The sequence below is a fragment of the Nycticebus coucang genome, chromosome 12 (genome assembly GCF_027406575.1).
Source record: "Nycticebus coucang isolate mNycCou1 chromosome 12, mNycCou1.pri, whole genome shotgun sequence".
Lineage (NCBI taxonomy): Eukaryota > Metazoa > Chordata > Mammalia > Primates > Lorisidae > Nycticebus > Nycticebus coucang.
In genome coordinates, this window is record NC_069791.1 from 24028522 (window position 1) to 24048971 (window position 20450).

At 37.9% G+C, this 20450-nt stretch overlaps 1 protein-coding gene across 2 annotated transcripts in view; it reads right to left on the reverse strand.

Moving 5' to 3' along the window:
* Positions 1-20450, reverse strand: part of PDZRN4 (PDZ domain containing ring finger 4) — a 376475-nt gene that overhangs the window by 5128 nt on the left and 350897 nt on the right. For both annotated transcript variants that reach the window (XM_053557729.1, XM_053557730.1), the window contains 4 exons: positions 16755-16853; positions 14456-14518; positions 7002-7103; positions 2809-2925 (listed from right to left, as the gene is read on the reverse strand). In XM_053557729.1, coding sequence (XP_053413704.1) covers positions 2809-2925; positions 7002-7103; positions 14456-14518; positions 16755-16853 — 381 coding nt within the window. The remainder of the gene's footprint in view (positions 1-2808; positions 2926-7001; positions 7104-14455; positions 14519-16754; positions 16854-20450) is intronic.

A 20450-nucleotide genomic window follows, 5' to 3' on the forward strand; every position in this document is an offset into this window, starting at 1 on the left:
ACCTCAGAGCATCTCCAAATCACATTTCTCAAAAGCAACAACAGTGCCTCAGGACTCATGTGGGTTGCATACAAAGATTTTTCTACTCTTACCCAGGAATTCCTTTCAAAAATGAGTTTAGTGTATTGATGATAAACATGACAGTTTCCTAAAAATGTGGACAGCATGGTTTGCCAGACATGGGCATAAGATCAAAAATATATTTTTAACATATGTATGTTTCATGCCCTGGTTATTTCTAGCTTTCATGCCAAACAATTAACTGTCACTGACCTAACAAGAATATTCATTTCTTTCTCTGTGAATGGGCAAAAAAGGTGTTTTCTCCTTTATGACGCATCATACATGGCCATTTCTAGGTAGACGGTGTTTGTCTTGTGTCTAACTTTATTCACTCTTATACACACATGCACACACCGTAGAGCCTCCATTGTTGACCACCTCCCGACACTGACCACCTTAAGTTGACTTGATCTTCATAGACTGGAGATGCACCACATGCACATATCAGTACAGCAATTGGTTACTGTCCCGGGGGTGGGGGGCACTTACAGAAGTTCTACTTTTCTACTCAATGTACATATGTATCGTTCCCCTTTGGCAGGTGTAATTACATAATTAAGTATAATTAAGCCCATTAGTGCTAAAGAAGGATGTGACAGGGGATAAGGTGATAAAACATATTTTAAAATAAGCCTAAAAGGGTCTTTCCGTATGACTTTTTTCCACAAAAGTAATGGCAGAACAAAGTGTCACATGAATCAGAGAGGATAGAACGTGACCAAGTATCATGCTATTCTGTGACTCTAAATCCTTCCTTAGAATAGTCTCCTTTATTTGCAGAAAACGCACTGAGTTTGACTTTAAATGTGTTACTGATAAAAAATTTAATTGAATTTTCCTTTCTTTTGTTTCTGGTCAATGAGAAATTGTAAAAATAAAAAGAGTTTTCTGTTTTCAAATTCCTAGTTTGTAAAGTAATCTTGCTCTACCACTTGTCATTTCCCTGTGGACTTATCCTAGCAACAGGCAATGTTTCTACCTAGACATTTCTAATGTAGTATTATTGTTTATAAGGACAAAGGACTTTTAAAGGTTTCTGTACTTCTCATCATTTTTCAGTCTCCTGGTTAAAAAAAAAAAAAAATTTCCGCACAACGAGAATCTAACCCCAGGGACATCTATGGTTACCTCAGAAGACCTAACATTTGTATTACATCTGATGAGTAGGTAGCATTTGACACCATATCACTTCTCCTGAACAGGATTTCTCCTTTTTTCTGTATTCCAACATCCTCCTGTCAATTCTGTATCAGGCCACATTTTCTATCTAAGAAAGCAAAAGCCTGGAGCAAGGACTTTTTTGCTTGTAACCAGCAACTGCCACCAAAAATATCTTTATTTGTGACTGGTGTTGAAGTCATACATAAAAATTTCAATCTGTCCTACCTATATTGAAAAGTGATCACCATGGTGGTAGCAACACTTCTGAGCACAAAGAAGTGAAATGGCCAGTGAGCACTTGTGATTAGCATCTGAGTATATCACACATGGCTACGTGGCCTCTGTAGTTTTCAGTCTAATGATTTATTAACCTTGCAGACATGTGCGTGCATGTGTGTGTGCGCACACGTACACACACATTTCTGTTATAGGATGTTAGCATGTCAAGATATTTTATTATTTAGCTTGGTTAAGTGATAGGATGTTTGTGCTTCATGTTTCCCAGCCTGTCAACGATTTTTTTTTAATTATCCTTTAAGATGTGTAAGAATTAATGTTGAGAATAGGATGATAATTAAACAAATCAGTAAACTGACAGTGAAGTGTTAACAAAATCATATCAAGCAGATGAATGACATGAATGTGGCATAAAAAGTCTACTAGACATTGATCTCGTTTTTATCCAATGGGAAAACAACAACAAAAACGAAAAAAGAAGCTTGAGACTCACTTTGCTATAAGCTACACTGTGATCTTTTACTAGTTTTGAATCCATTACGAGCAGTGATTTTGCTCATTTTTCTTTCTATTCCCAGTGTCGGATGTTGTAAAGCTTGGAACATATTAGGAGCTTAAAGTTTCTTGTTGAATGACTATGTGACTGTAAGCAAAATAATAGCAATAATCTCATATTGTGCTAGGTGAAAGACTGAACAGGTCTCACCAGCAGCCATAGGACCAAGGATAACCAATGTCTACAATTATTCAGTGGTACAGAGGTGTAATGACTTTATCGAGTAGACAAAGAGGACTGAAGCCCTACCACATGTCATCATCCTCTGACTGCCTAAATGTTCAAACAGATACATTAATATTTTAAAATAAAAATTTACTCTTTTTGGGGGGTGGGAGTTACTTCATGATACAGAGTTTGGTAAGCTTTCATGTTGAGAAGTAACACACATTTTTACTGTTAAATGTCTGCAGTTAGGTTGATATGGTACCTGGATCGCCACGTGAATATGATTGTACTATATTAACAGTGCTCCCCAAGTTTCTCGAGCTGGAGATATTCTTTTTTTTTTTTTTTTTGTAGAGACAGAGTCTCACTTTACCGCCCTCGGTAGAGTGCCCTGGTGTCACACGGCTCACAGCAACCTGAGCTGGAGATATTTTAACAGAAAGAAAATTTATTTATCCCCCCTGCTTCATCTGAGATGATCATGTGGCCTAAGAAATTACCACTCTAGAGATGTTTGATCAAACCCTTTGATTTTTTTTTTGTTTTGTTCTGCATTTATGGCTATATGTTAAAAAAAGAAATAGCCAGGTCTTGAATGATTTAGTTCAAATTGTTGACTCCACCTGCTCCACGTGGCTGGCTGGGTGCTGCGCAGCTTCGTCATGCTGTTCTTCCAACATCTCCAAGTTTAACTCCTCTAAGAACTCGTTTCTTTCATCTTCTAGCCAGCCTTCATCCAACTGCAAAGGAATACATTAGTACATTATATCACATTAGTGAGAACTCATGCTAAAATAGGCTAAACTTAAATGGCCAATGCCTGACTAGTTCCTTTTATCATAATGATTCTTTCAAAATACTGGCCTCCTGGAGTTCACCTCTCAGAAAGAAGAAAAGGTGATTAAAAAAAAAAAATTGGACTCTTATGCCTTTTATCCTTTCGTGAAACAGAGCTACAGATTTTCTCTCATAACCGAGTAAATCTCACGACATAGAACATTACCTTCTTTCAAAATGTATGAAAAGCTCACTGCATAATCCACAGCTGTCACGCTCATTACCTCCAACAGGCCCTGTGTTAAAAGGACAGCCCCGGTACTAATAGGCCTGTGAGACAATGAGGCTTTTTTTTCTTAACAACAACCCCCGACAAGGCTGCACACCAAGTGCCCCCCACTCACTCATGCCACCCTCATTCTGCTTTTTGAAAATCTTGAGGCGATGGCTTCTACCTTAACACTATGGCTGTGTGCCATGAAATCAATCTACAGATATTTATTTTATCTGTAAAGAAAGGAAAATTCTAAGTCATTCTTCTCAAAACAAAACAACAACAACGAAAGTAATGTTATGCCATGTCTATTTTGATTCATTTTCAGCCCAGTTTCATAGTGAATGTGACATTGAAGGGTGGTGGAGGAATGGGGCACGTGCGGGGTTTTGTTTGTGGCTGTTGGACACAAGTATTCTTATGGGACTCTCATACAAATTAAACTTAACAAATCCCTTTGGCTTTTCAACACAAAGTGAAGTGGAAAACTGGTGGTTACCTGGCTAATATGATCAGTGTTGACAGTCAGTACAGATAATTTGCCTCAAAGTGGATTTTTGGAGCTGGATTACGTAAATTAGCTGTCTATGCTGATTAAATTAACTGGATTATTGTCAGAGCTCTGCTTTACTCTGCAAGAAAGAAATAGCAAGCAGCTTTCTAGGGAGTAAAAGCAGATAATGATTTGAGGTGTTTTCGCCACCAACAAATGGGCAAAATAAGATTTTAAAGATAACCGAACTTCCAAAATTTGAAAACATGTACAAACCTGAAATGACATTAAACTATACCAAGAAAGTCATTATATATATATCATATTAATTAATGTCATGGCAAATCCTAGATGTTATGATATCTAGTAAAGGCTATGTAGAACTTAAATGACTTCAAATTTAACTGGGGCCAAAACTATGACACATTTATTCATTCTCATTTATCTTAATGCTTGCTTGAATAACTTGACTAAATTCCACCCCACTGACTTTGATATGCAGATAAGATATGGTAATTATGCTGACAAAAATGTAGGTTTAACCCAATTTATAATTGTCTAAATTTTACATTTTTTAATCCCTTTCAAGTATCATAAAGCCGCAAATGCCAGACTCCAAATCAAGTTACTTAAAGCTAGAAATCCTTACATTTTATAAACAAACCAAGGAATTTTTCTTTATTCAGGCCACAAGAAAATATTTCTTAACACTGATATAGTGAAGGATGAAACAGAGTCGTTTAAGGTTTAAATGAAGTGGTGGAGAAGTTAAGCAGAACCAATGGTAGACATTAATGATTCCCTGTAACTCTTTTCTTATTAACTAACCCCGTAGGTTCCTGAGCTGTCATCTGTCGTCAGGATATGTCTACAGTCTGATAAGGCTTTCCTCCAGGCTGCGCACAGCACAAGATGTAAAGAGAGATTCTTTTTGCTCACTTTTTTCCCTCCTTATATTTCTTTTTTCACCTAGACAGCACTTTTGCTTGTCTGAGTCTAACTAACACTGTGGCAGAGACAGGCATCCCTGTTGAGCTGAGCTTCAGGAAAAGAAGGATTGTCATTATAACACTCTGGGATCTGTCTGCAGGAAAGGGGGCCTTGTATGGCTTCTCAGAGCAAGGAAAAACGTATACCAGGTGTATCTCAAAAGTAGTGACTCCAAGTTCTTATGAGAGCCCTCTCTGCCCCAGTGTCCTGAGGGAAATAGAACAGAAAAGCAATATCTTTAATGGTCTCTAGAAGAAAATGGTCAGAAAATGAAAGCGAGTTGACGGGGAATGAAAGAAATGAGTTATTTAAAAATATTGCACAGATGCACAATACTGCCCCCAGCAACACTGTAGATCATTTCCAAGAATCTGGAGAGTATTCAAAACATTTTTTTTTTTTAAAGCTAGAAAAAGCACATAAAAACCTTCCACATTCTTTTTGAATAAAATACACATACAAAAAAAAATGCAATAATGAGATAAATTAAATTGGGTGAAAAAAATATGGGTGCTATAAAGATAAGATTTTCTTTTTAGTGTTTTTTTAGGCCATTGTATAGCATGTATGTGGTATTGCTTAAATTACATTTTTAAAGTATGGTGGGTTTTTTTCCCCCCTGCTTTCTCTGGAAATCTGATATTCTGTAGGCAATTAGCCTCCTTCTAGTGGCATGAAGCCTTCTTCAGGATAAAGGAGCTAACGCAGATCCTGATTTTGACAGGCAGGACGGCGTCCTATGGAGTCAGAGGATCAGCTTTCATCAACTGTGGAAAGGAAGCCTCATTTGAAAATTCATCCTTCAACACTGACTTTTCTTGGGGAAAAGGTCAGGAGTGTAGCTAGATATTCAAAATTGCCACAGTCCTACCAAGCATATGTAATCCACAAAAGATTAACAGGATCTGGTTTTATGTCATTAATTTCTATTTTTTTCCCACAGCCCATTATGGCCATTATGAGGCAGAGTTTAAGGAAATGCTTCAGTTCTAAATCAATGAAGTTCTCTAGCAGTTACATGGGAAGGGCAGGGAAACCACACTGTAACGTAAAAATATCTTTTCTACAACAGGGATGGCTACTGAGATCTCTTCAATTTACCATAAACTTGACTAATACGTATTTAGTTAATTTATTATCTTCTTTTTCAAGAAATAACTGGCTTGAGACATTTCTAGGTAATTTCCTATGTATTTAAAGACCTCACTCACACACACACAGGCAGCCCAGCCAGTTGTGTGGGTTGGTTCCCCACTCCTGAGACCTCAGGTATGTGCCTTTGCTGTGCCTTGGGCTATGGTAGACTTTATGGGGACCATTTAGAATGGTCAAGGGCGTAAAGAAAATATATGCCGGAAGGGTGATCTTTTATAACCACTATATTCAAGTCAGGACTTGGTCTGACACTGAAATACACTTACTCAGTGTAATTTATAGATAGTATATAGTTACCGAGTCTGAAAAATATCAGATCAATAACCTGGGAGACAAATGGTGACATAACCAACTTTACTCAATCTACTGACAGATGGATAGAACGGTGACGACACATTGTCCTTTCTGCATTGTTGTGGGATATAAAAAGGATATAAAAGGAAGTATCAATAGTACTTTTCTTCTACCATTACCTTTCCTTTATTTCCATGACAAGTTTCTCTGAGGTATAAACAATTCCTTCAGAGGATATCAGTTTGTTTTTGGCTGAAGAAATTCTTCTGTCGCATGAAAGTTGGAAAAATAACCCATTAACTGTACGTGGAACCATGTCATGCTACATGAGATATTTTAATTCTAAAAAGATTTAAGTTGATAGCTAGATGGGCTAATGTCTCTGTCTTTAGAGATTCTTCCAAGATACCTTAGTATACCAATTAAATATTTTTAAATAGAAACCTAAGTGAGGATCCACACAGAATTAAACATAAAGTCAACTATTTTTCGTCTCTGAATTTATTTAAATAATGGGCAAATGGGAGGAGGGAATAATGGCTGCTGCTTTTTTTTTTTTTTTTTTTGCTTTTTTTTTTACCTTCCCTTAAAAGGGAAGCTAGCTGCCCTCCTGTGAAGTAATAGAAGAGAGTCTCTAATGTATAATTTTTTGGATAAGGTTAGTAATTTGGGAAAGATCAGTTTTTGTTATATTGTGTATACCGTACTTGGTTTTACAGATATCCATAATGGTGCTTCGATATAGAACAGCAGATAAAAAATATAAATTTACATTCATGAATTTTTGCTCAGTGAATTCAATGACTATAAAGACTTCTCGTTTCTGTTCTGACCTGAATCTCTGGCCTTGCAACAAGCAGCACGATTCTCTTACACTCATCGCTAGACAGCAAGGCCACGGCTTCTTCCCGATTCTGGACATCTTCCCCATTTATCTAGAAAACAAATGAGACTGGCACATTAGTTTCCATTTCCACAATGCTGCACACAATAAATGGCAAATATCAGCTCATTGATGGTAAATGTATGGACAATGAAGCTCACACAATGGGCTCATCTTCAGCCCCTCAGTGGCGAGCGCCTTCACTCAATTATGCGCTTACTGTAAGAGCCATTTCGATCCCTGAAGGATGGGGAACATCAGAGGAAGCAGTTATGTTCATAAATGTCCAACCTGCGCCCTGGCAACATACATCTAGCAACACAATTAACCAGCCCCTGACAGGTGACGTTCATCTTTCTCCGCTCAGAGTAATGGAAGTGTCACTCTGAGATAATAGTGTTGGGAAGGCAGGGCTGGCAATCCCACAACTGAAATCCGTCATCCTGCACGCTTGCTGCGAGCCAATTAGAGAGCTGAGGTATTATCTCTCACCAGGCGATGCTCCCAGGCCACTGCTGATTGCATTTTCATTTAATCATTTCATATTTGTGTGTGTGGCTGACTCAGTTGCCCAAACATCATTGTCAGGCTATCTCTCGGTGCTTAACTAATCAAAAGAAAAAACAGCTCATCAGGAACGTTGCCATCAGGACTCCAGTTCCTTTCGGAGATGTATCCATTTCCTTAAACAATAAAACTAATGAAATTATCTTAAGAGTCATCTCTGAAGTACAGTTAAAAATTTAAAAAGGTAATGTAGAGTAAAATTGGCTTTTTCAAAGAATGATGTGTGAAAGAAATCAAGCTTGAGTAAACTATTGATTACATAGAAAAGATTCCAGAGGCATTTGGAATCTTCTTTACTAAGTTCTAAAGACAGAGTAAATAAAGTTTCCAAAGTTTGTATTTTAAACTATAGTTTCATGTTCAAATTTAGTTAGGTCTTTGATAACATAATTTTTTCCTTTGGATATTAAAAAAATTACTTTCTCTTATTGATTACTCAAATCCAGAGAGACGATAGCATTTTGATCCATGATATATAATCAAAATATGTAGAAATTCCAATAGAAAGAGGTCAAATAATTCTGTCTAAAATAAGCATCAACTACTTCAGTAAGTCAATTGATGGGAAATGTGGTGGCACTGGCCATTTTTCAGTAATTAATGTAACATCTTTCAGTAAGTATTTTCCCTTAAAACCAAGTAGACTCCCGAGATTCCCCCTTGTGGGTCTCAGGGATTATGGCTGACGCACGAGGAGAGACATAATTATCACAAAATAAGCCCAGGAATCTCACTTTGGACCCTAATAAATGATCTTTATTCCTAGACTCATATATATTTAGCATAAGAAAAGCAGACAAAAACAGTCAAAAAATCACACAGCCACATATAATGACTCTGATCAAAATGAATATCACTTTCATTTCTTCCTTGTCTACGTAAACGGGAAATTCAGCATTTACAAGTTTCATATTCATGCTCCTTTTTCTTTTTTTTGCAATTCACAAATAAAATCCAACAAACTACAAAATAAGAACTATAATTCCAAAATGAAGAATAATGACTGAGCAGGAAAATCATGTTTTTTTTTTTTTAATATATCTGAAAAAGTACCTACATACTGACTCTAAGCCCTTTATTTTTCCTTAATAAAGATAAATTGGCAGGGGTGTATTCCAACATAGTTTCCCCACGCCCAATTAAGTGTCATTAAATCATGACTTTATACATTTTACCCTCTTTGAGCTTGGAGGACTATGCCTGTTCGCCAGAATTCTTAGGAGTTTATCTGTAAGGCATCTATTTTTCTGTCAAACACTGACTTAATTGTTCATCTTCCCTTCACTATAGCTATATTTGGCCCTAAGGAATTGAGTTGGATGATCCCAACTAGCTTATCTTCCTCTTTCTGTTTGAACTATAATTCTAACTCCTTTCTCCCCTGGTTTCTCTCTACTCAAGTATATACATCTCTATCGATCTATAATCCTTTCCCATTCTTCATCTAAATTTTGCTGACCATTAATCTACATACTCATCCACGTTCATCTAATGTTGCCATTATGTTCACTGCTTTAAAGTGAACGGAGTAATAGTCCCTTTCTTAAGGGGTCTTTGTAAGTATACACACAGAGTGTTCTATTTTGGCACATATTATCATTGATATTATTATTACTATTATCATTATTAGTTTAATCATCAGCAAAGACAAGACTTTATCCTGATAAATAAAGCAAAAGTAGTAAAATTCATGGGTAATAATTGAATCCATAGGCATAAACCTGATTTTATCCTAAAGGATAGGTCCACCTCATACTAATTGTCAACCCTTAGAGGCCACCAGGGAACAGTGTGGTTGTGTTTGTCTTTTAGTTTCTGCACAGGTGGTGTTTGTCTTGTCCTAATGACCAGAGATCTGTCTCTGTTTCTGGCCATTAGTCCTTGTTTTAGGGGACAGATCAGCAGTTGAACACACATTTTACATTCAGGATTATGTTTGGGATGGAATGAATCTGTCACAGAAGTCTGGCATTGAAACGTAATTTATGGTTTCATTTTAAAAATAAGGGCAAAGGGCCACTTTAGCCAACTGAAGGGTAGATCCTGTCATCCTCAAGAAATGTAGCCATGGGCTTTAGCAAAGACGCCTCTTAAGGAATGAAAATATTTGAGGGATGCAATCGTAAGTTTCAACCTTCACTTGCTCTTGTTCCTGAAATAATGGTTTCTGGTTATTTGTGAGAAAGCAGCCTGTGGGGCCTGGGAAATGCCAGTTATAAAAGTGAAGAACCCAGCAAGGAGGGCAGGGGACAGTGAGTAGTCATGTCATCGCCCTTAATGGGGGACTTTCCTTTTAAGAAAAGAGAGGGAAAGAGAACCACGAGAAAGACAACATGGAAGTTTTGTTATAAATGAGGAAAATCTTTATAGATGACATATCTATTTTATTTTCTACGCATGCAAAAAAATAGTCGTTTCAAAATGGATATTGCTGTGGCTTAGAAGCGCCCTTGTACTGAAATAGAACCACCAGTCAAAATCGCACTTTAGGCCCCATCTCCTGTGTGTGCGTAAGTGTGTCCATGTATATAAAACCCTAAAAGCTTAGAAGTGGTTTAATATAGCTTTTACGTTTGACCATACTAATTTTTAGGTTTCCTATATTATTGTACCAGGGACAGATGGGCAACTAAAATTCTTGACATCCAACATTTTATTGATTTTTTTCAGGAAAAAAAATTCCTCTTAGGCAAAAAGAGGAAAGATTTATTTCAAGTGTGTTTATGTTTTAGCATGGAGACAAAGAAGGTGAGTGAACTATAGAGATATAGATATAGAAAGAATAGAAATGGGAAAATATCTCTCCAAAGGGAGGAAATTAAAGAGAAAACGAATGTGGAGGACCAGAATGGGTGTAAGGCAGACAAAAGCAGAGAGAGCTCATTAGAAGCGTGATTGTTTCACTGTTTGAGTTCTTGCAGAGTTTGTCAGGAATGGTCCTCAGGAACATGACTATGTGTTAGCAGACATAAGATTCAGCTGTTTACATGGACTACTACACACTTATCACTGAAGGAGAAAATGAGAATGTCGTGTCTGGTCACGTATGTGATTTTTAAAAAGCTGGTCATGTGTGTGATTTTTTAACCCTTGCTCTCTGACTTGGAAATGTCTCACTCAGCTCTGCAGCTTTGTGAGAGAATGTCCTCAGATTCATTCCAGTGGACACATTTGATAGAAGTTTCTAGCAATGACACAGCAGTTAGAACTGTCAAGAAATGAAGAGTTGGGCGGTGCCTGTGGCTCAGTCGGTAAGATGCCGGCCCCATATACCGAGGGTGGCGGGTTCAAACCCGGCCCCGGCTGAACTGCAATCAAAAAATAGCCGGGCGTTGTGGCCGGCGCCTGTAGTCCCAGCTACTCGGGAGGCTAAGGCAAGAGAATCGCTTAAGCCCAGGAGTTGGAGGTTGCTGTGAGCTGTGTGAGGCCATGGCACTCTACCGAGGGCCATAAAGTGAGACTGTCTCTATTAAAAAAAAAAAAAAGAAATGAAGAGTTTTCCTTACAGACCAAAAGATGCATCAGGATCAGAAATGGTCTCATGAAGTTGGTTCTGGCTTCTCTTCTCCATGATCCCTACCCTCTGTCAGTCCCTCTGTGTGTGTGTGTGTACACGTGTGATATCACTGGGTGAATTCACCTAACAGGCCTGTTGGATGCTACATTAAGAAAAGTTCAGCTACACAATGAGGGCAAGACCATGCACATATTCTGTTCAGGTCATCCTGAACAGAAAATTAAAACCTCAATTGCTCTAAAGAGCTTCACTGAAATAAAAGCTAGCTGAGAAACTTCAAGGGTAAGAAGCAAAGCCTCTGCCTCCCCTGCTCCTATCATCCTGGGAAAGGAATCATTAATTGCTCATCCCATAATCTCCTCATCAGCCATATGGGAACTATTTGTCTTTGGGTACAATTTTGTCACAGTTTTACTTAACATAATTTCCCCCTCACCCTTAAGATTCTTTGTTTCTGATGTGTGCTAACAGAATTGAATTCTAGGCTTTTTCATGTGACTCATATTTACTCATTAAGTGTGAAGCATTTGTCACATGATGTAAAGCAATCTGGCAAGAAATAGTCCTTTAGTAATCCTGCTATTGTTTCTTCAATGAGTCAACTCCATTAAGGAATGCCTTATTATGCAGCAGATAATTTTCTCTGAAAATTTACCTGCCAACAATTTAGGTAAAAATTTGAAAGTGCTGAGACATATAATATCCAAATAAGAAACACATGCATTTTATTTACATCCAGCTCTGCCCACAGAACTAATAGATGTAGTTTTAATAGCTGTGTTTGTACAGCTAACCTGTGGGCAAGCTGGTAATAGGAAACTAGGAAGGAAGCCAGGGACAGTGGGCGGTGAGAGGTGCGGGGAGTTGATGGTAAGAGGAAAAAGTGATAGCTGGCAACACCAAAAAGGAGAGGAAGAAAAATGACAAAATATATAGACCCAGTACATCAGAAGATGTAGCCAGAGTTATTTAATGTCTGGGCACAAATCTCCCAGACCTTTCAGTCATTTTACCCCATTAACCGCATTGTGTAATGACTGCTGGGTATAATGTGACCCTGGGCATCCGAAGAGATTCTTTTCACTATGCTTAACTGGAGATGTTAACAACATGACCAAGACATATACAGATTATTTCAAAATTAAAAAGAAATAATAACACACTTTTGAAGGTTTCCTTATCTGGATGATAGTAAAATGGTCTCCGTAATTTCTTAATGAGGCTACCTGAGTCAAGCTCTCCTGTAAGTTTTCATCCCCTTTCCTACCATTCTTTCCACTGAACACCTTTGTTTCATTCACTGAGTGATTCATGTGTTTGTGTGAGAGGAGCCACAACAGTTAAGATAAAACCAGACCATGTCTTGGTTTCCTGATCCCCTCTTCCCTCCCTGGATAGATGACAGATATGATTCCTTTTTTTTTTTTTTTTTTAACATGTTACCATTTAGGGGGAAGCAGAAATTACATACACTTGAGGTAAACCAGTGGACACCAAAAGATCTCTAGTTCGTACTTTTTATTCTTTCCTAATTGGAACATTAGCAGAGAGTCCGCGATACAACAGCCACCCCAGAAAGGGGTTGTCTGGTGTGTAGCTGAAGAAAAGACAGGTGAAGAAGTGAGGTGACTCGGGGAGTGTTGCTGCGAGGAAGGCAGAGAGCAGCAGAAGGCTGGGCCCTCGATCATGAGGATGTCACTCTGCACCAGGATCTTCTGTGGCTCCCTAATTACACAGGGAAAGAGCACCCAGCCTGGGATGACATTTGTCTAGTGTCTATTTTTTAAAGCCCTTGTTCCTGGCAGTGTTAAATCCAGAGAAACGCCCTCCAGGGGTCTGTCTCCAGCAAGGAGAAATGAGAACTCTAGATCTGCCACGCTGACTAAAAGTTGCGCAGAACATGTTAACAGCTTGTCACCCCCTCAATTTATCATTCAAATCCTCCTCTCTGTTTCACACTGATCAGCAGTGAAAGGGGCCCCTGTTCTTACTTGGGGGTTAATCTGAACACAGGAGCTGGGGAGCCTGGGTGTCTTTCTCCAGCCTTTTTTGAGACTCAGAAAGGACAGAGCAAGCCGGGGAAGGTTCAGGACAGAAACTGGCTTTCGGTTATTTCTGATTTGGCCTGAAACTCTCTTTCCAAGCCCATGCGTATCCTCCGATGATCTGCTTACCATGTCTCTCATTAAACTAAAATTTAATCAGTCTGCATGTTTTCACATTTCCATGTGGGGAAAATAACACATTCTGTGCCACCTGGCCCCAGGAACTCATTAGTAAATACAGCCATGAACTGCATAACAACCTTTAGTCAACCACGTACTGCATATATTATGACGACAGTCCCATAAAATTATAATACCATATTTTTGCTGTATCTTTTCTATGTTTAATGACGTTTAGATACAAAAGTCCTCACCTGCAATATCCAGTACAATAACATGCTGTCCAGGTTTGCAGCCCAGGAAACTGGCCACATCCCCCAGACCAGGTGTGTAGTAGCCTAGGGATGTGTAAGTCACTGTGTGGTGTGACTGGCCAAAATCGCCTAAGGATGCATTTCTCAGAATGTATTAAGTACCACATGACTGTAGTTGAAAATTATTCTAAATTCTAGAATTTCACATGGTAAAGGAACATTGAGATTCATGTTTACCTAATTTATTTTGGGAAAGGTAGCAATAACGGATGCTGCTAGGGATAATGGCCATTGTTTAGTAAGCACTTATCATGCACTGCGTATGACATGAACAATCCCATTGATCTATTTATTTGGTTTTTTTTGCAATTTTTGGCCAGAGCCAGGTTTGAACCTGCCACCCCGAACAATCCAATTTAACATGCACACCAATAGCAGGCTATTATTACCATATTTATGATGACAAAATGGGCTTATGATGAGAGGAGGTTAAATGATGTGCCCAAGGAAATGGTGAGTTGGAAGTGGAGATAATGTAATCTGACTCCAGATACTGTATCTGAACTAGTAATGATTAGCTAATAACTCTTTTTATTTATTTATTTATTTATTTATTTATTTATTGCAGTTTTTGGCCAGGGCTGGGTTTGAACCCACCACCTCCAGTATTTGGGGCTGGTGCCCTACTCCTTTGAGCCACAGTGCCGCCCAGCTAGTAACTCTTAATAAATGGCATCATCCTTAACTTTAAGAGGTTTAAATGACAGGTTTTTTTATTTTGTAGATATTAATAACCCAAAGCAAAGACAAATTCTTTTCTCTAATATTTTATAAGATACAAAATAAAATAAAAACAGTTGGACAGACAATGTGAAACTTAGAAAATAACCACACCACATACTTGCAAAATACGATCCCCTTCTCGAATTCGGCCATCTTTGGCAGCAATGCTATTTGGATCCACCTGTAGGGGAAAGGACACACATCTTCAACCTGATGTACAATGGCCTCTCAAGAAATTAAAAACATGATTAAAAAATTTTAAACTTTGCTTCAAATTTTTCTACTGATTTATGACAATGCATGTCACATTTTACGCCACCAAAAATCACCTGTTCTGAAAATGTAAATGAACTGTTTTAGAATAAACAATAATACGTAGGGAGAATATAACTAAACTTAATCTGATGACCATTTTCCCTACTATTCCTCCTCTTGCTCTCCAAACTTTCCTTCCTTTCTTTTTCCCTTCTTTTTTTTACATTCATTCACTCATTTCTGTACCCCAACTGTCGGATGCAGTATTCAGCTGACATGAGATGATGTTAATACTAGGATTATCTGACCCAGGAAATTTACTTCCTACTGAGGTGACTTTTAAATATTGCCCTAGCTGTCTTAGAAAAGCTGATAGCTATACCGTAAGTCCATGTTTATTAAAGGGATTTCTGTCTCATGAGCACATTAATTTATAAAGAGATTTACAATGTATATTGCTCAATAAACAAAAAAATCCTATTGACACATTTAGTTATTCAGCACCACTTTACACAGAGGGTGAAGTGTTTTAACTATAAATTATTTTAGAATAAATAGATATTTAAGGGTCTATTAGCATCTTATCAATATTTTAATATTTCAAACTTGAATGAAGGCTTAGGGGTGATTCTGTCTATCAGATTTCACATGATAGCCTCAGACTAATTATTTAGGTTGTTGCATTCAAGCTTTATTCAAGAAAAGTATTTCAAGTGTACATGAGGTTGATCTATCCCGTCCAGATGTTAGATACTACTTTTTTATTAGGAGTGCTATCTAATTCCTGAGCCTTGAGTAATCAATCAAGAACAAAACATGGTGTAATTATATACAAGAGGTACAAGGAAGACATGCCTTCCACACATGTGTTCAGATCCTGTGGCTTCCTTACCTTCCCTGAAAAATGAAGTTCCTAATTTGACATATTTAAATAGTAAATAGAGATTTACTGGAAGGAAATGAGAGATGATCGTAAATTGTATCCCATTTAAAAGCCCTTCACAGCATAAAATGTTGTCTTTAGAACTAGAATCAAACTAATACTAAACTTCTATCTTTCTACCTCTGCAGATATCACAAAACATAATCCAACAGGTTTTTCCTTGTACTTCCTCACCTTAATCCGAGGGATTATCCTAGTTGTACATTTAAAAAAGTATGTAAGTCAAATATCTGTAGAGAGATTTTTCCATGGGAGAAACCAGTCAGTACATTCTTTTTAAAGTGAAAAAGGTAAAAGTTTACACTTATAGAGCTGTATAGTTACCTGAGTCCATTAATTACATTACCTCTTTCATATTCTAAGCAATTTTGTAAAAACAATGAGATAAAAATCGTTATACCCTTTCCAGTTGAAGAAGCTAAAGTTTAGTATGTTAGCTAATGTTTTCAAGAAAACTTGCAACAGCATAGAACAATTAGTACTAGTTTATACACATATATACATATGGAGGGAGTTAGATTCAATGTATATACACACGTATATATATATTTGTATGTGTATTGTATAATTTTTGATGGCATATATATAATTATGCAATTATATATATAATTAAACATACCTTCCCACTTATAAAATAATGCTTCTGGGGATTTTAAAATATCGTCTATGTTAATAAATCTTGCTTCACAGTTTTTCAAAGTAATTAACACAAACGGTGTCTTAACGCTGAAGTACCTCACTTCTTAAAAGTGATTATAAGGTTGACTAAAACAAACTAATGGATGCACTTCTTGGGTGTTCACATTTCTCAATCTCATCAGCAAAGTAAAAGACGTGATTATTGTGAATGATAATTTTAAACAGTCAATGCTGCTATTAACAGAAGTCAAAACTATGGGATGGAAGGACAGATGTGTGCAGATCAAACATTTTCCTTGACTTTCTGAATCCTCATGGGAACTTATTCAAATTGAAGCGGTGTTACCATTTTTGCACTTTTCCTTGCTGGGATTCCGGGGGAAAGCATCCACATTAAACAAGCTGATAATAATTACATTACTTGGGCAGCATAATTTACTTTCCTAATTGAAAGTGACATGTATTGGAACATGGCCAATCCTTCACATTCAAGCGTCTGAAGGATTTTCTCCTGGTGAGTCATTTGACTCCATTCCGCCCCAGTCTCCCTCCCCTCCCATCCCCTCATGGCATTTCTTACCTCGCTGACATAAATGCCGGAGTCTTCCTCATCATCTGTTCGGTAACAGACTGTCAGGCCCAGCTTCTCTTGACTGCTGACACGGCACAATTCGACCTCCTGAGAGAACACGCACAGAACGACATTCGTGTCAGAGAGGAACCCCACGGCAGAATGGAGAGAATGCCCTGCTATTCTATGGGTCACCCTGGGCAGTTTCAATAATTATTGCTCAACATTGGAAACTGACTTTTGTTACCAGCAGTATTAAAATTTACCTTAAATGAGGATTTATACATGGTCAAGACAATATTTCATATTTCCATGGTAGTGGAGGTGTGCATTTGTTTTTTGTATTAAGTCATCAACTTAAAGTCTTTAAAAATTACACAATGTATATAAGTCAAATGTGGATACATCAATAAACTGGGATCAATAACCTATTTAAGAGTGTGAAGGTAGGGAGCAAAATGTTCATAAAAACGTTGAGTCACTATGTTCTTACTTGTATTTTAATAAAACCAAGTAACTTCAAATTAAAAAAAGGGGACTATACTGAATTCTTTCTACCGATTCTGCTTTTGAATTCTATACAACATGATAATGAGCAAGTGTTTTGTGTAGGTCAAGCCAAGGTTTTCTATTATTTTGTAGAAACTCTTGGCCTTGGAGAGAAATGGTTTCATCCAGGCTCAAGGGAGAGACATCAACAGCCATCTGGGGCAGAGGCAATGATTCAAAACACAGCAGTAAATGAACAAGAAAATACATTTACAGAAACACATAGCTAAGGGGCTTGAAATGTCAATCCTAAGGTAATGTATATTGAATCTATTTCCTGATTTATGTTCAGTAAAATAATAATAAATTTCAGTGCATTTCATTTTTGTATAATGAAATGGACTTTTACTACTTTCGGAAGCAGATGACTTTAGGATAGATCACATAATTCTAAGCATTAAAACACAAATTATTGCACTAAACATGGAGAACTGATTCCTACTGGATGGAGAATATGAGACCCTTTAGCAGATAATCAGGTGAGGAAGAACAAAGTATATTTAATTTGGAAGTGAAGTCTGCATCACTTTCTAGAACTTAGGCTCTGTGAGAGTGCTGAATTTGTCTGTCTGCTTAATGCTTTTTTTCTAGTAGTACTTAGAACAGGGATGGTCTCTGTGTGGGTTTTGATTTTATTTCAAAACCTTTCCTTCTGTACATAGCTTTTTGTACTATAATAATTAAGTAGTCATTTCTCTCTGATGTGTGTATATACACGTGTGTGTGTCTGTGTGTGCGAAGATTATGAAGTTTGATAACAATAGAGTGCTATAGTCTAAATATGTTGTGTTCCTCAAAACTCCTATGTTGAAATCCTAACCCCCAGGGAGATGGTACTAGGAGGTGGGGGCTTTGGGAGGTGATGATGTCGTAAGGGCTGAGCCCTCAGGAATGGGATTAGTGCCCTCCTAAAGGAAGCCTGAAGGGCTATCGCAACCCTTCCACCACTTGAGGACCCAGAGAGAGGAAGCCTTCTACAAGGAAACAGGCTCTCAACCACAGGGAATCTGCTGGTGCCTTTATCTTGGACTTCCTAACAGCCTGAAATGTGAGAAATAAGTTTCCATTTTTTATATACCACCCGGTTTATGGTTATTTATTATAATAGTCTGAATGGGCTAAGACATAAACTGTATCTTTACATAAAGTATCACTAAAGAAAAATTTACTTAACTTCAAATAAAAGAGTGTTTCTCAGAACACTCCGCTGCATTTGAAGAAATATCCTGCCTTTCAATTTCATATTTCAGTGAAGTCTTTGTCACGGGATAATAACCACTTTTTCGATGATATGCTATAAAACACGGTAACTCCTTAACAAGGGGATTTGCTCTCATAAACCTCAGTGACCAATAATTTCACAGCTAATAAAGAGCAAATAAGACTAAATTTAAATCCTCTACCCTGAGACGAGTATCACAAATTGGTGAAATGCGTGGAACGATGAAGAATGCTAACTTTCTGACTGGTGGGTAACACTATAAATTATCCTATGTGTGGTATATGCTGAATGGTAAGGAAAACATGTAAAAAAATTCTTTCATCTAGACAAAGACTAGGAAACAGTGACATGATTTGGTACTAGAAGCAAAAATGTACATACCAAGAAAAGGTTTTTCAAAACTGGGACTAATTAATGCCTCCAGCGGGAAAGAATACTTAACTAAAATTGTAATGTTAAGAAGGAATTGCAGCAAAAAAAGAGCATCAATTATAGCAACAAGGTGTATAGTTACAGAGCCTCTTAGTGACTCCTCGGAGACCTGTAGGGAAATCTGCACACTTCATAAAGAGCTGAGACTGGGACATTTAAATCAGGGCAAATGAAGAGCCACAGTCAAAACAGAAATTCAAGGCCAGGAGTGGTGGCTCACGCCTCAAATCACAGCACTCTGAGATGCTGAGGTGTGTGGATTTCTTGAGTTCAGGAGTCTGAGACCAGCCTGAGCAAGAGCCAGACTCTATCTCTAAAAAAAAGCCAATGTTGTGGTGAGTGCCTATAGTCCCAGCTAGTTAGGGGGCTGAGGCAAGGGGATTGCTTGAGCCCAAGAGTTTGAGGTTGCTGTGAGCTATGACACCATGGCAGTCAACCCCAGGGAGACAGAGTAAAACTCTGTCTCAAAAAAAACACAAAAACAAAAAACCTGAAATCCAGATTTTCAACATCCTGCCGAAACACAAGAGAAACGCCCATACCATGCAAAGACATTTTTCCGAGAAGCTATTCTTTTTTGAGTGTTTTCTCCACATTTTCAAGGGAGTACCTTGACTTTGGTGGTGCCTGTTTGGAAGATGCATATCAAACTGTCTCACAATAAAATGGAATGAATCTATTAAAATGAAAAGGGCAGAATCCACCTGTAAGACTTTAATACTACAAATCAAAGCATCTATCCAAGAATCACAGAAGAAAAGAAACTGATCTGCGGTTGAAGTAACTTTTCAATATTTTCATCATGATAAAGCTAAGTAAAACTGAAAGAGGTCTCCAAGTTATCCACATAATCTTTGTTTTCAATATCCCTTGTTTCTTAGGTACTCCACACCCTTATATTTCCTTCTAGCTGCCCAGAGTCCCCGAGGGCTGAGTCTTTTAGGTTTGTCATTGTGCCTGTCCCAGAGCAAGACCTGATATTTGACGCTTTGTTTCAGGGTCAAATTGGTACACCCACATTTCAATACCAGTGATAAGATGGTCCCAAACCCCATCTCGCCTCTCCAAAAGGTCTTGGTAAACTTCAACTTGCCTTTGCTTTAGTTTACTCTCTTACAAATAGCTCGTGAGTAGCCAGGCATTGTGGTGGGCACCTGTAGTTTTAGCTATGGAGATGCTGAAGCCAGCTTGAGCCCCTGAGTTTGAGGTTGCTGTGAGCTATGATGCCCTGGAACTCTACCCAGGATGACAAAGTGAGACTCTGTCTCCAAACCAAAACCAAAACAAAAGAAAACCCCAAACCAAGTTGCTCTTGAAACACAAAGATAATTGATAAATATCTCGTAAAAGGATCATCATGAATCATGTGACCCAATCAGGGTTTGGCCCATAAAGTTTGACCAGAAAGCCTTAATTCAAAGAACTAACTTTTTGGCAGGCAGAATTCAGGCACTGAGAAAGGCCCAAGGGAGATTTTTCTGGATCCCACAAACCACCTAAGA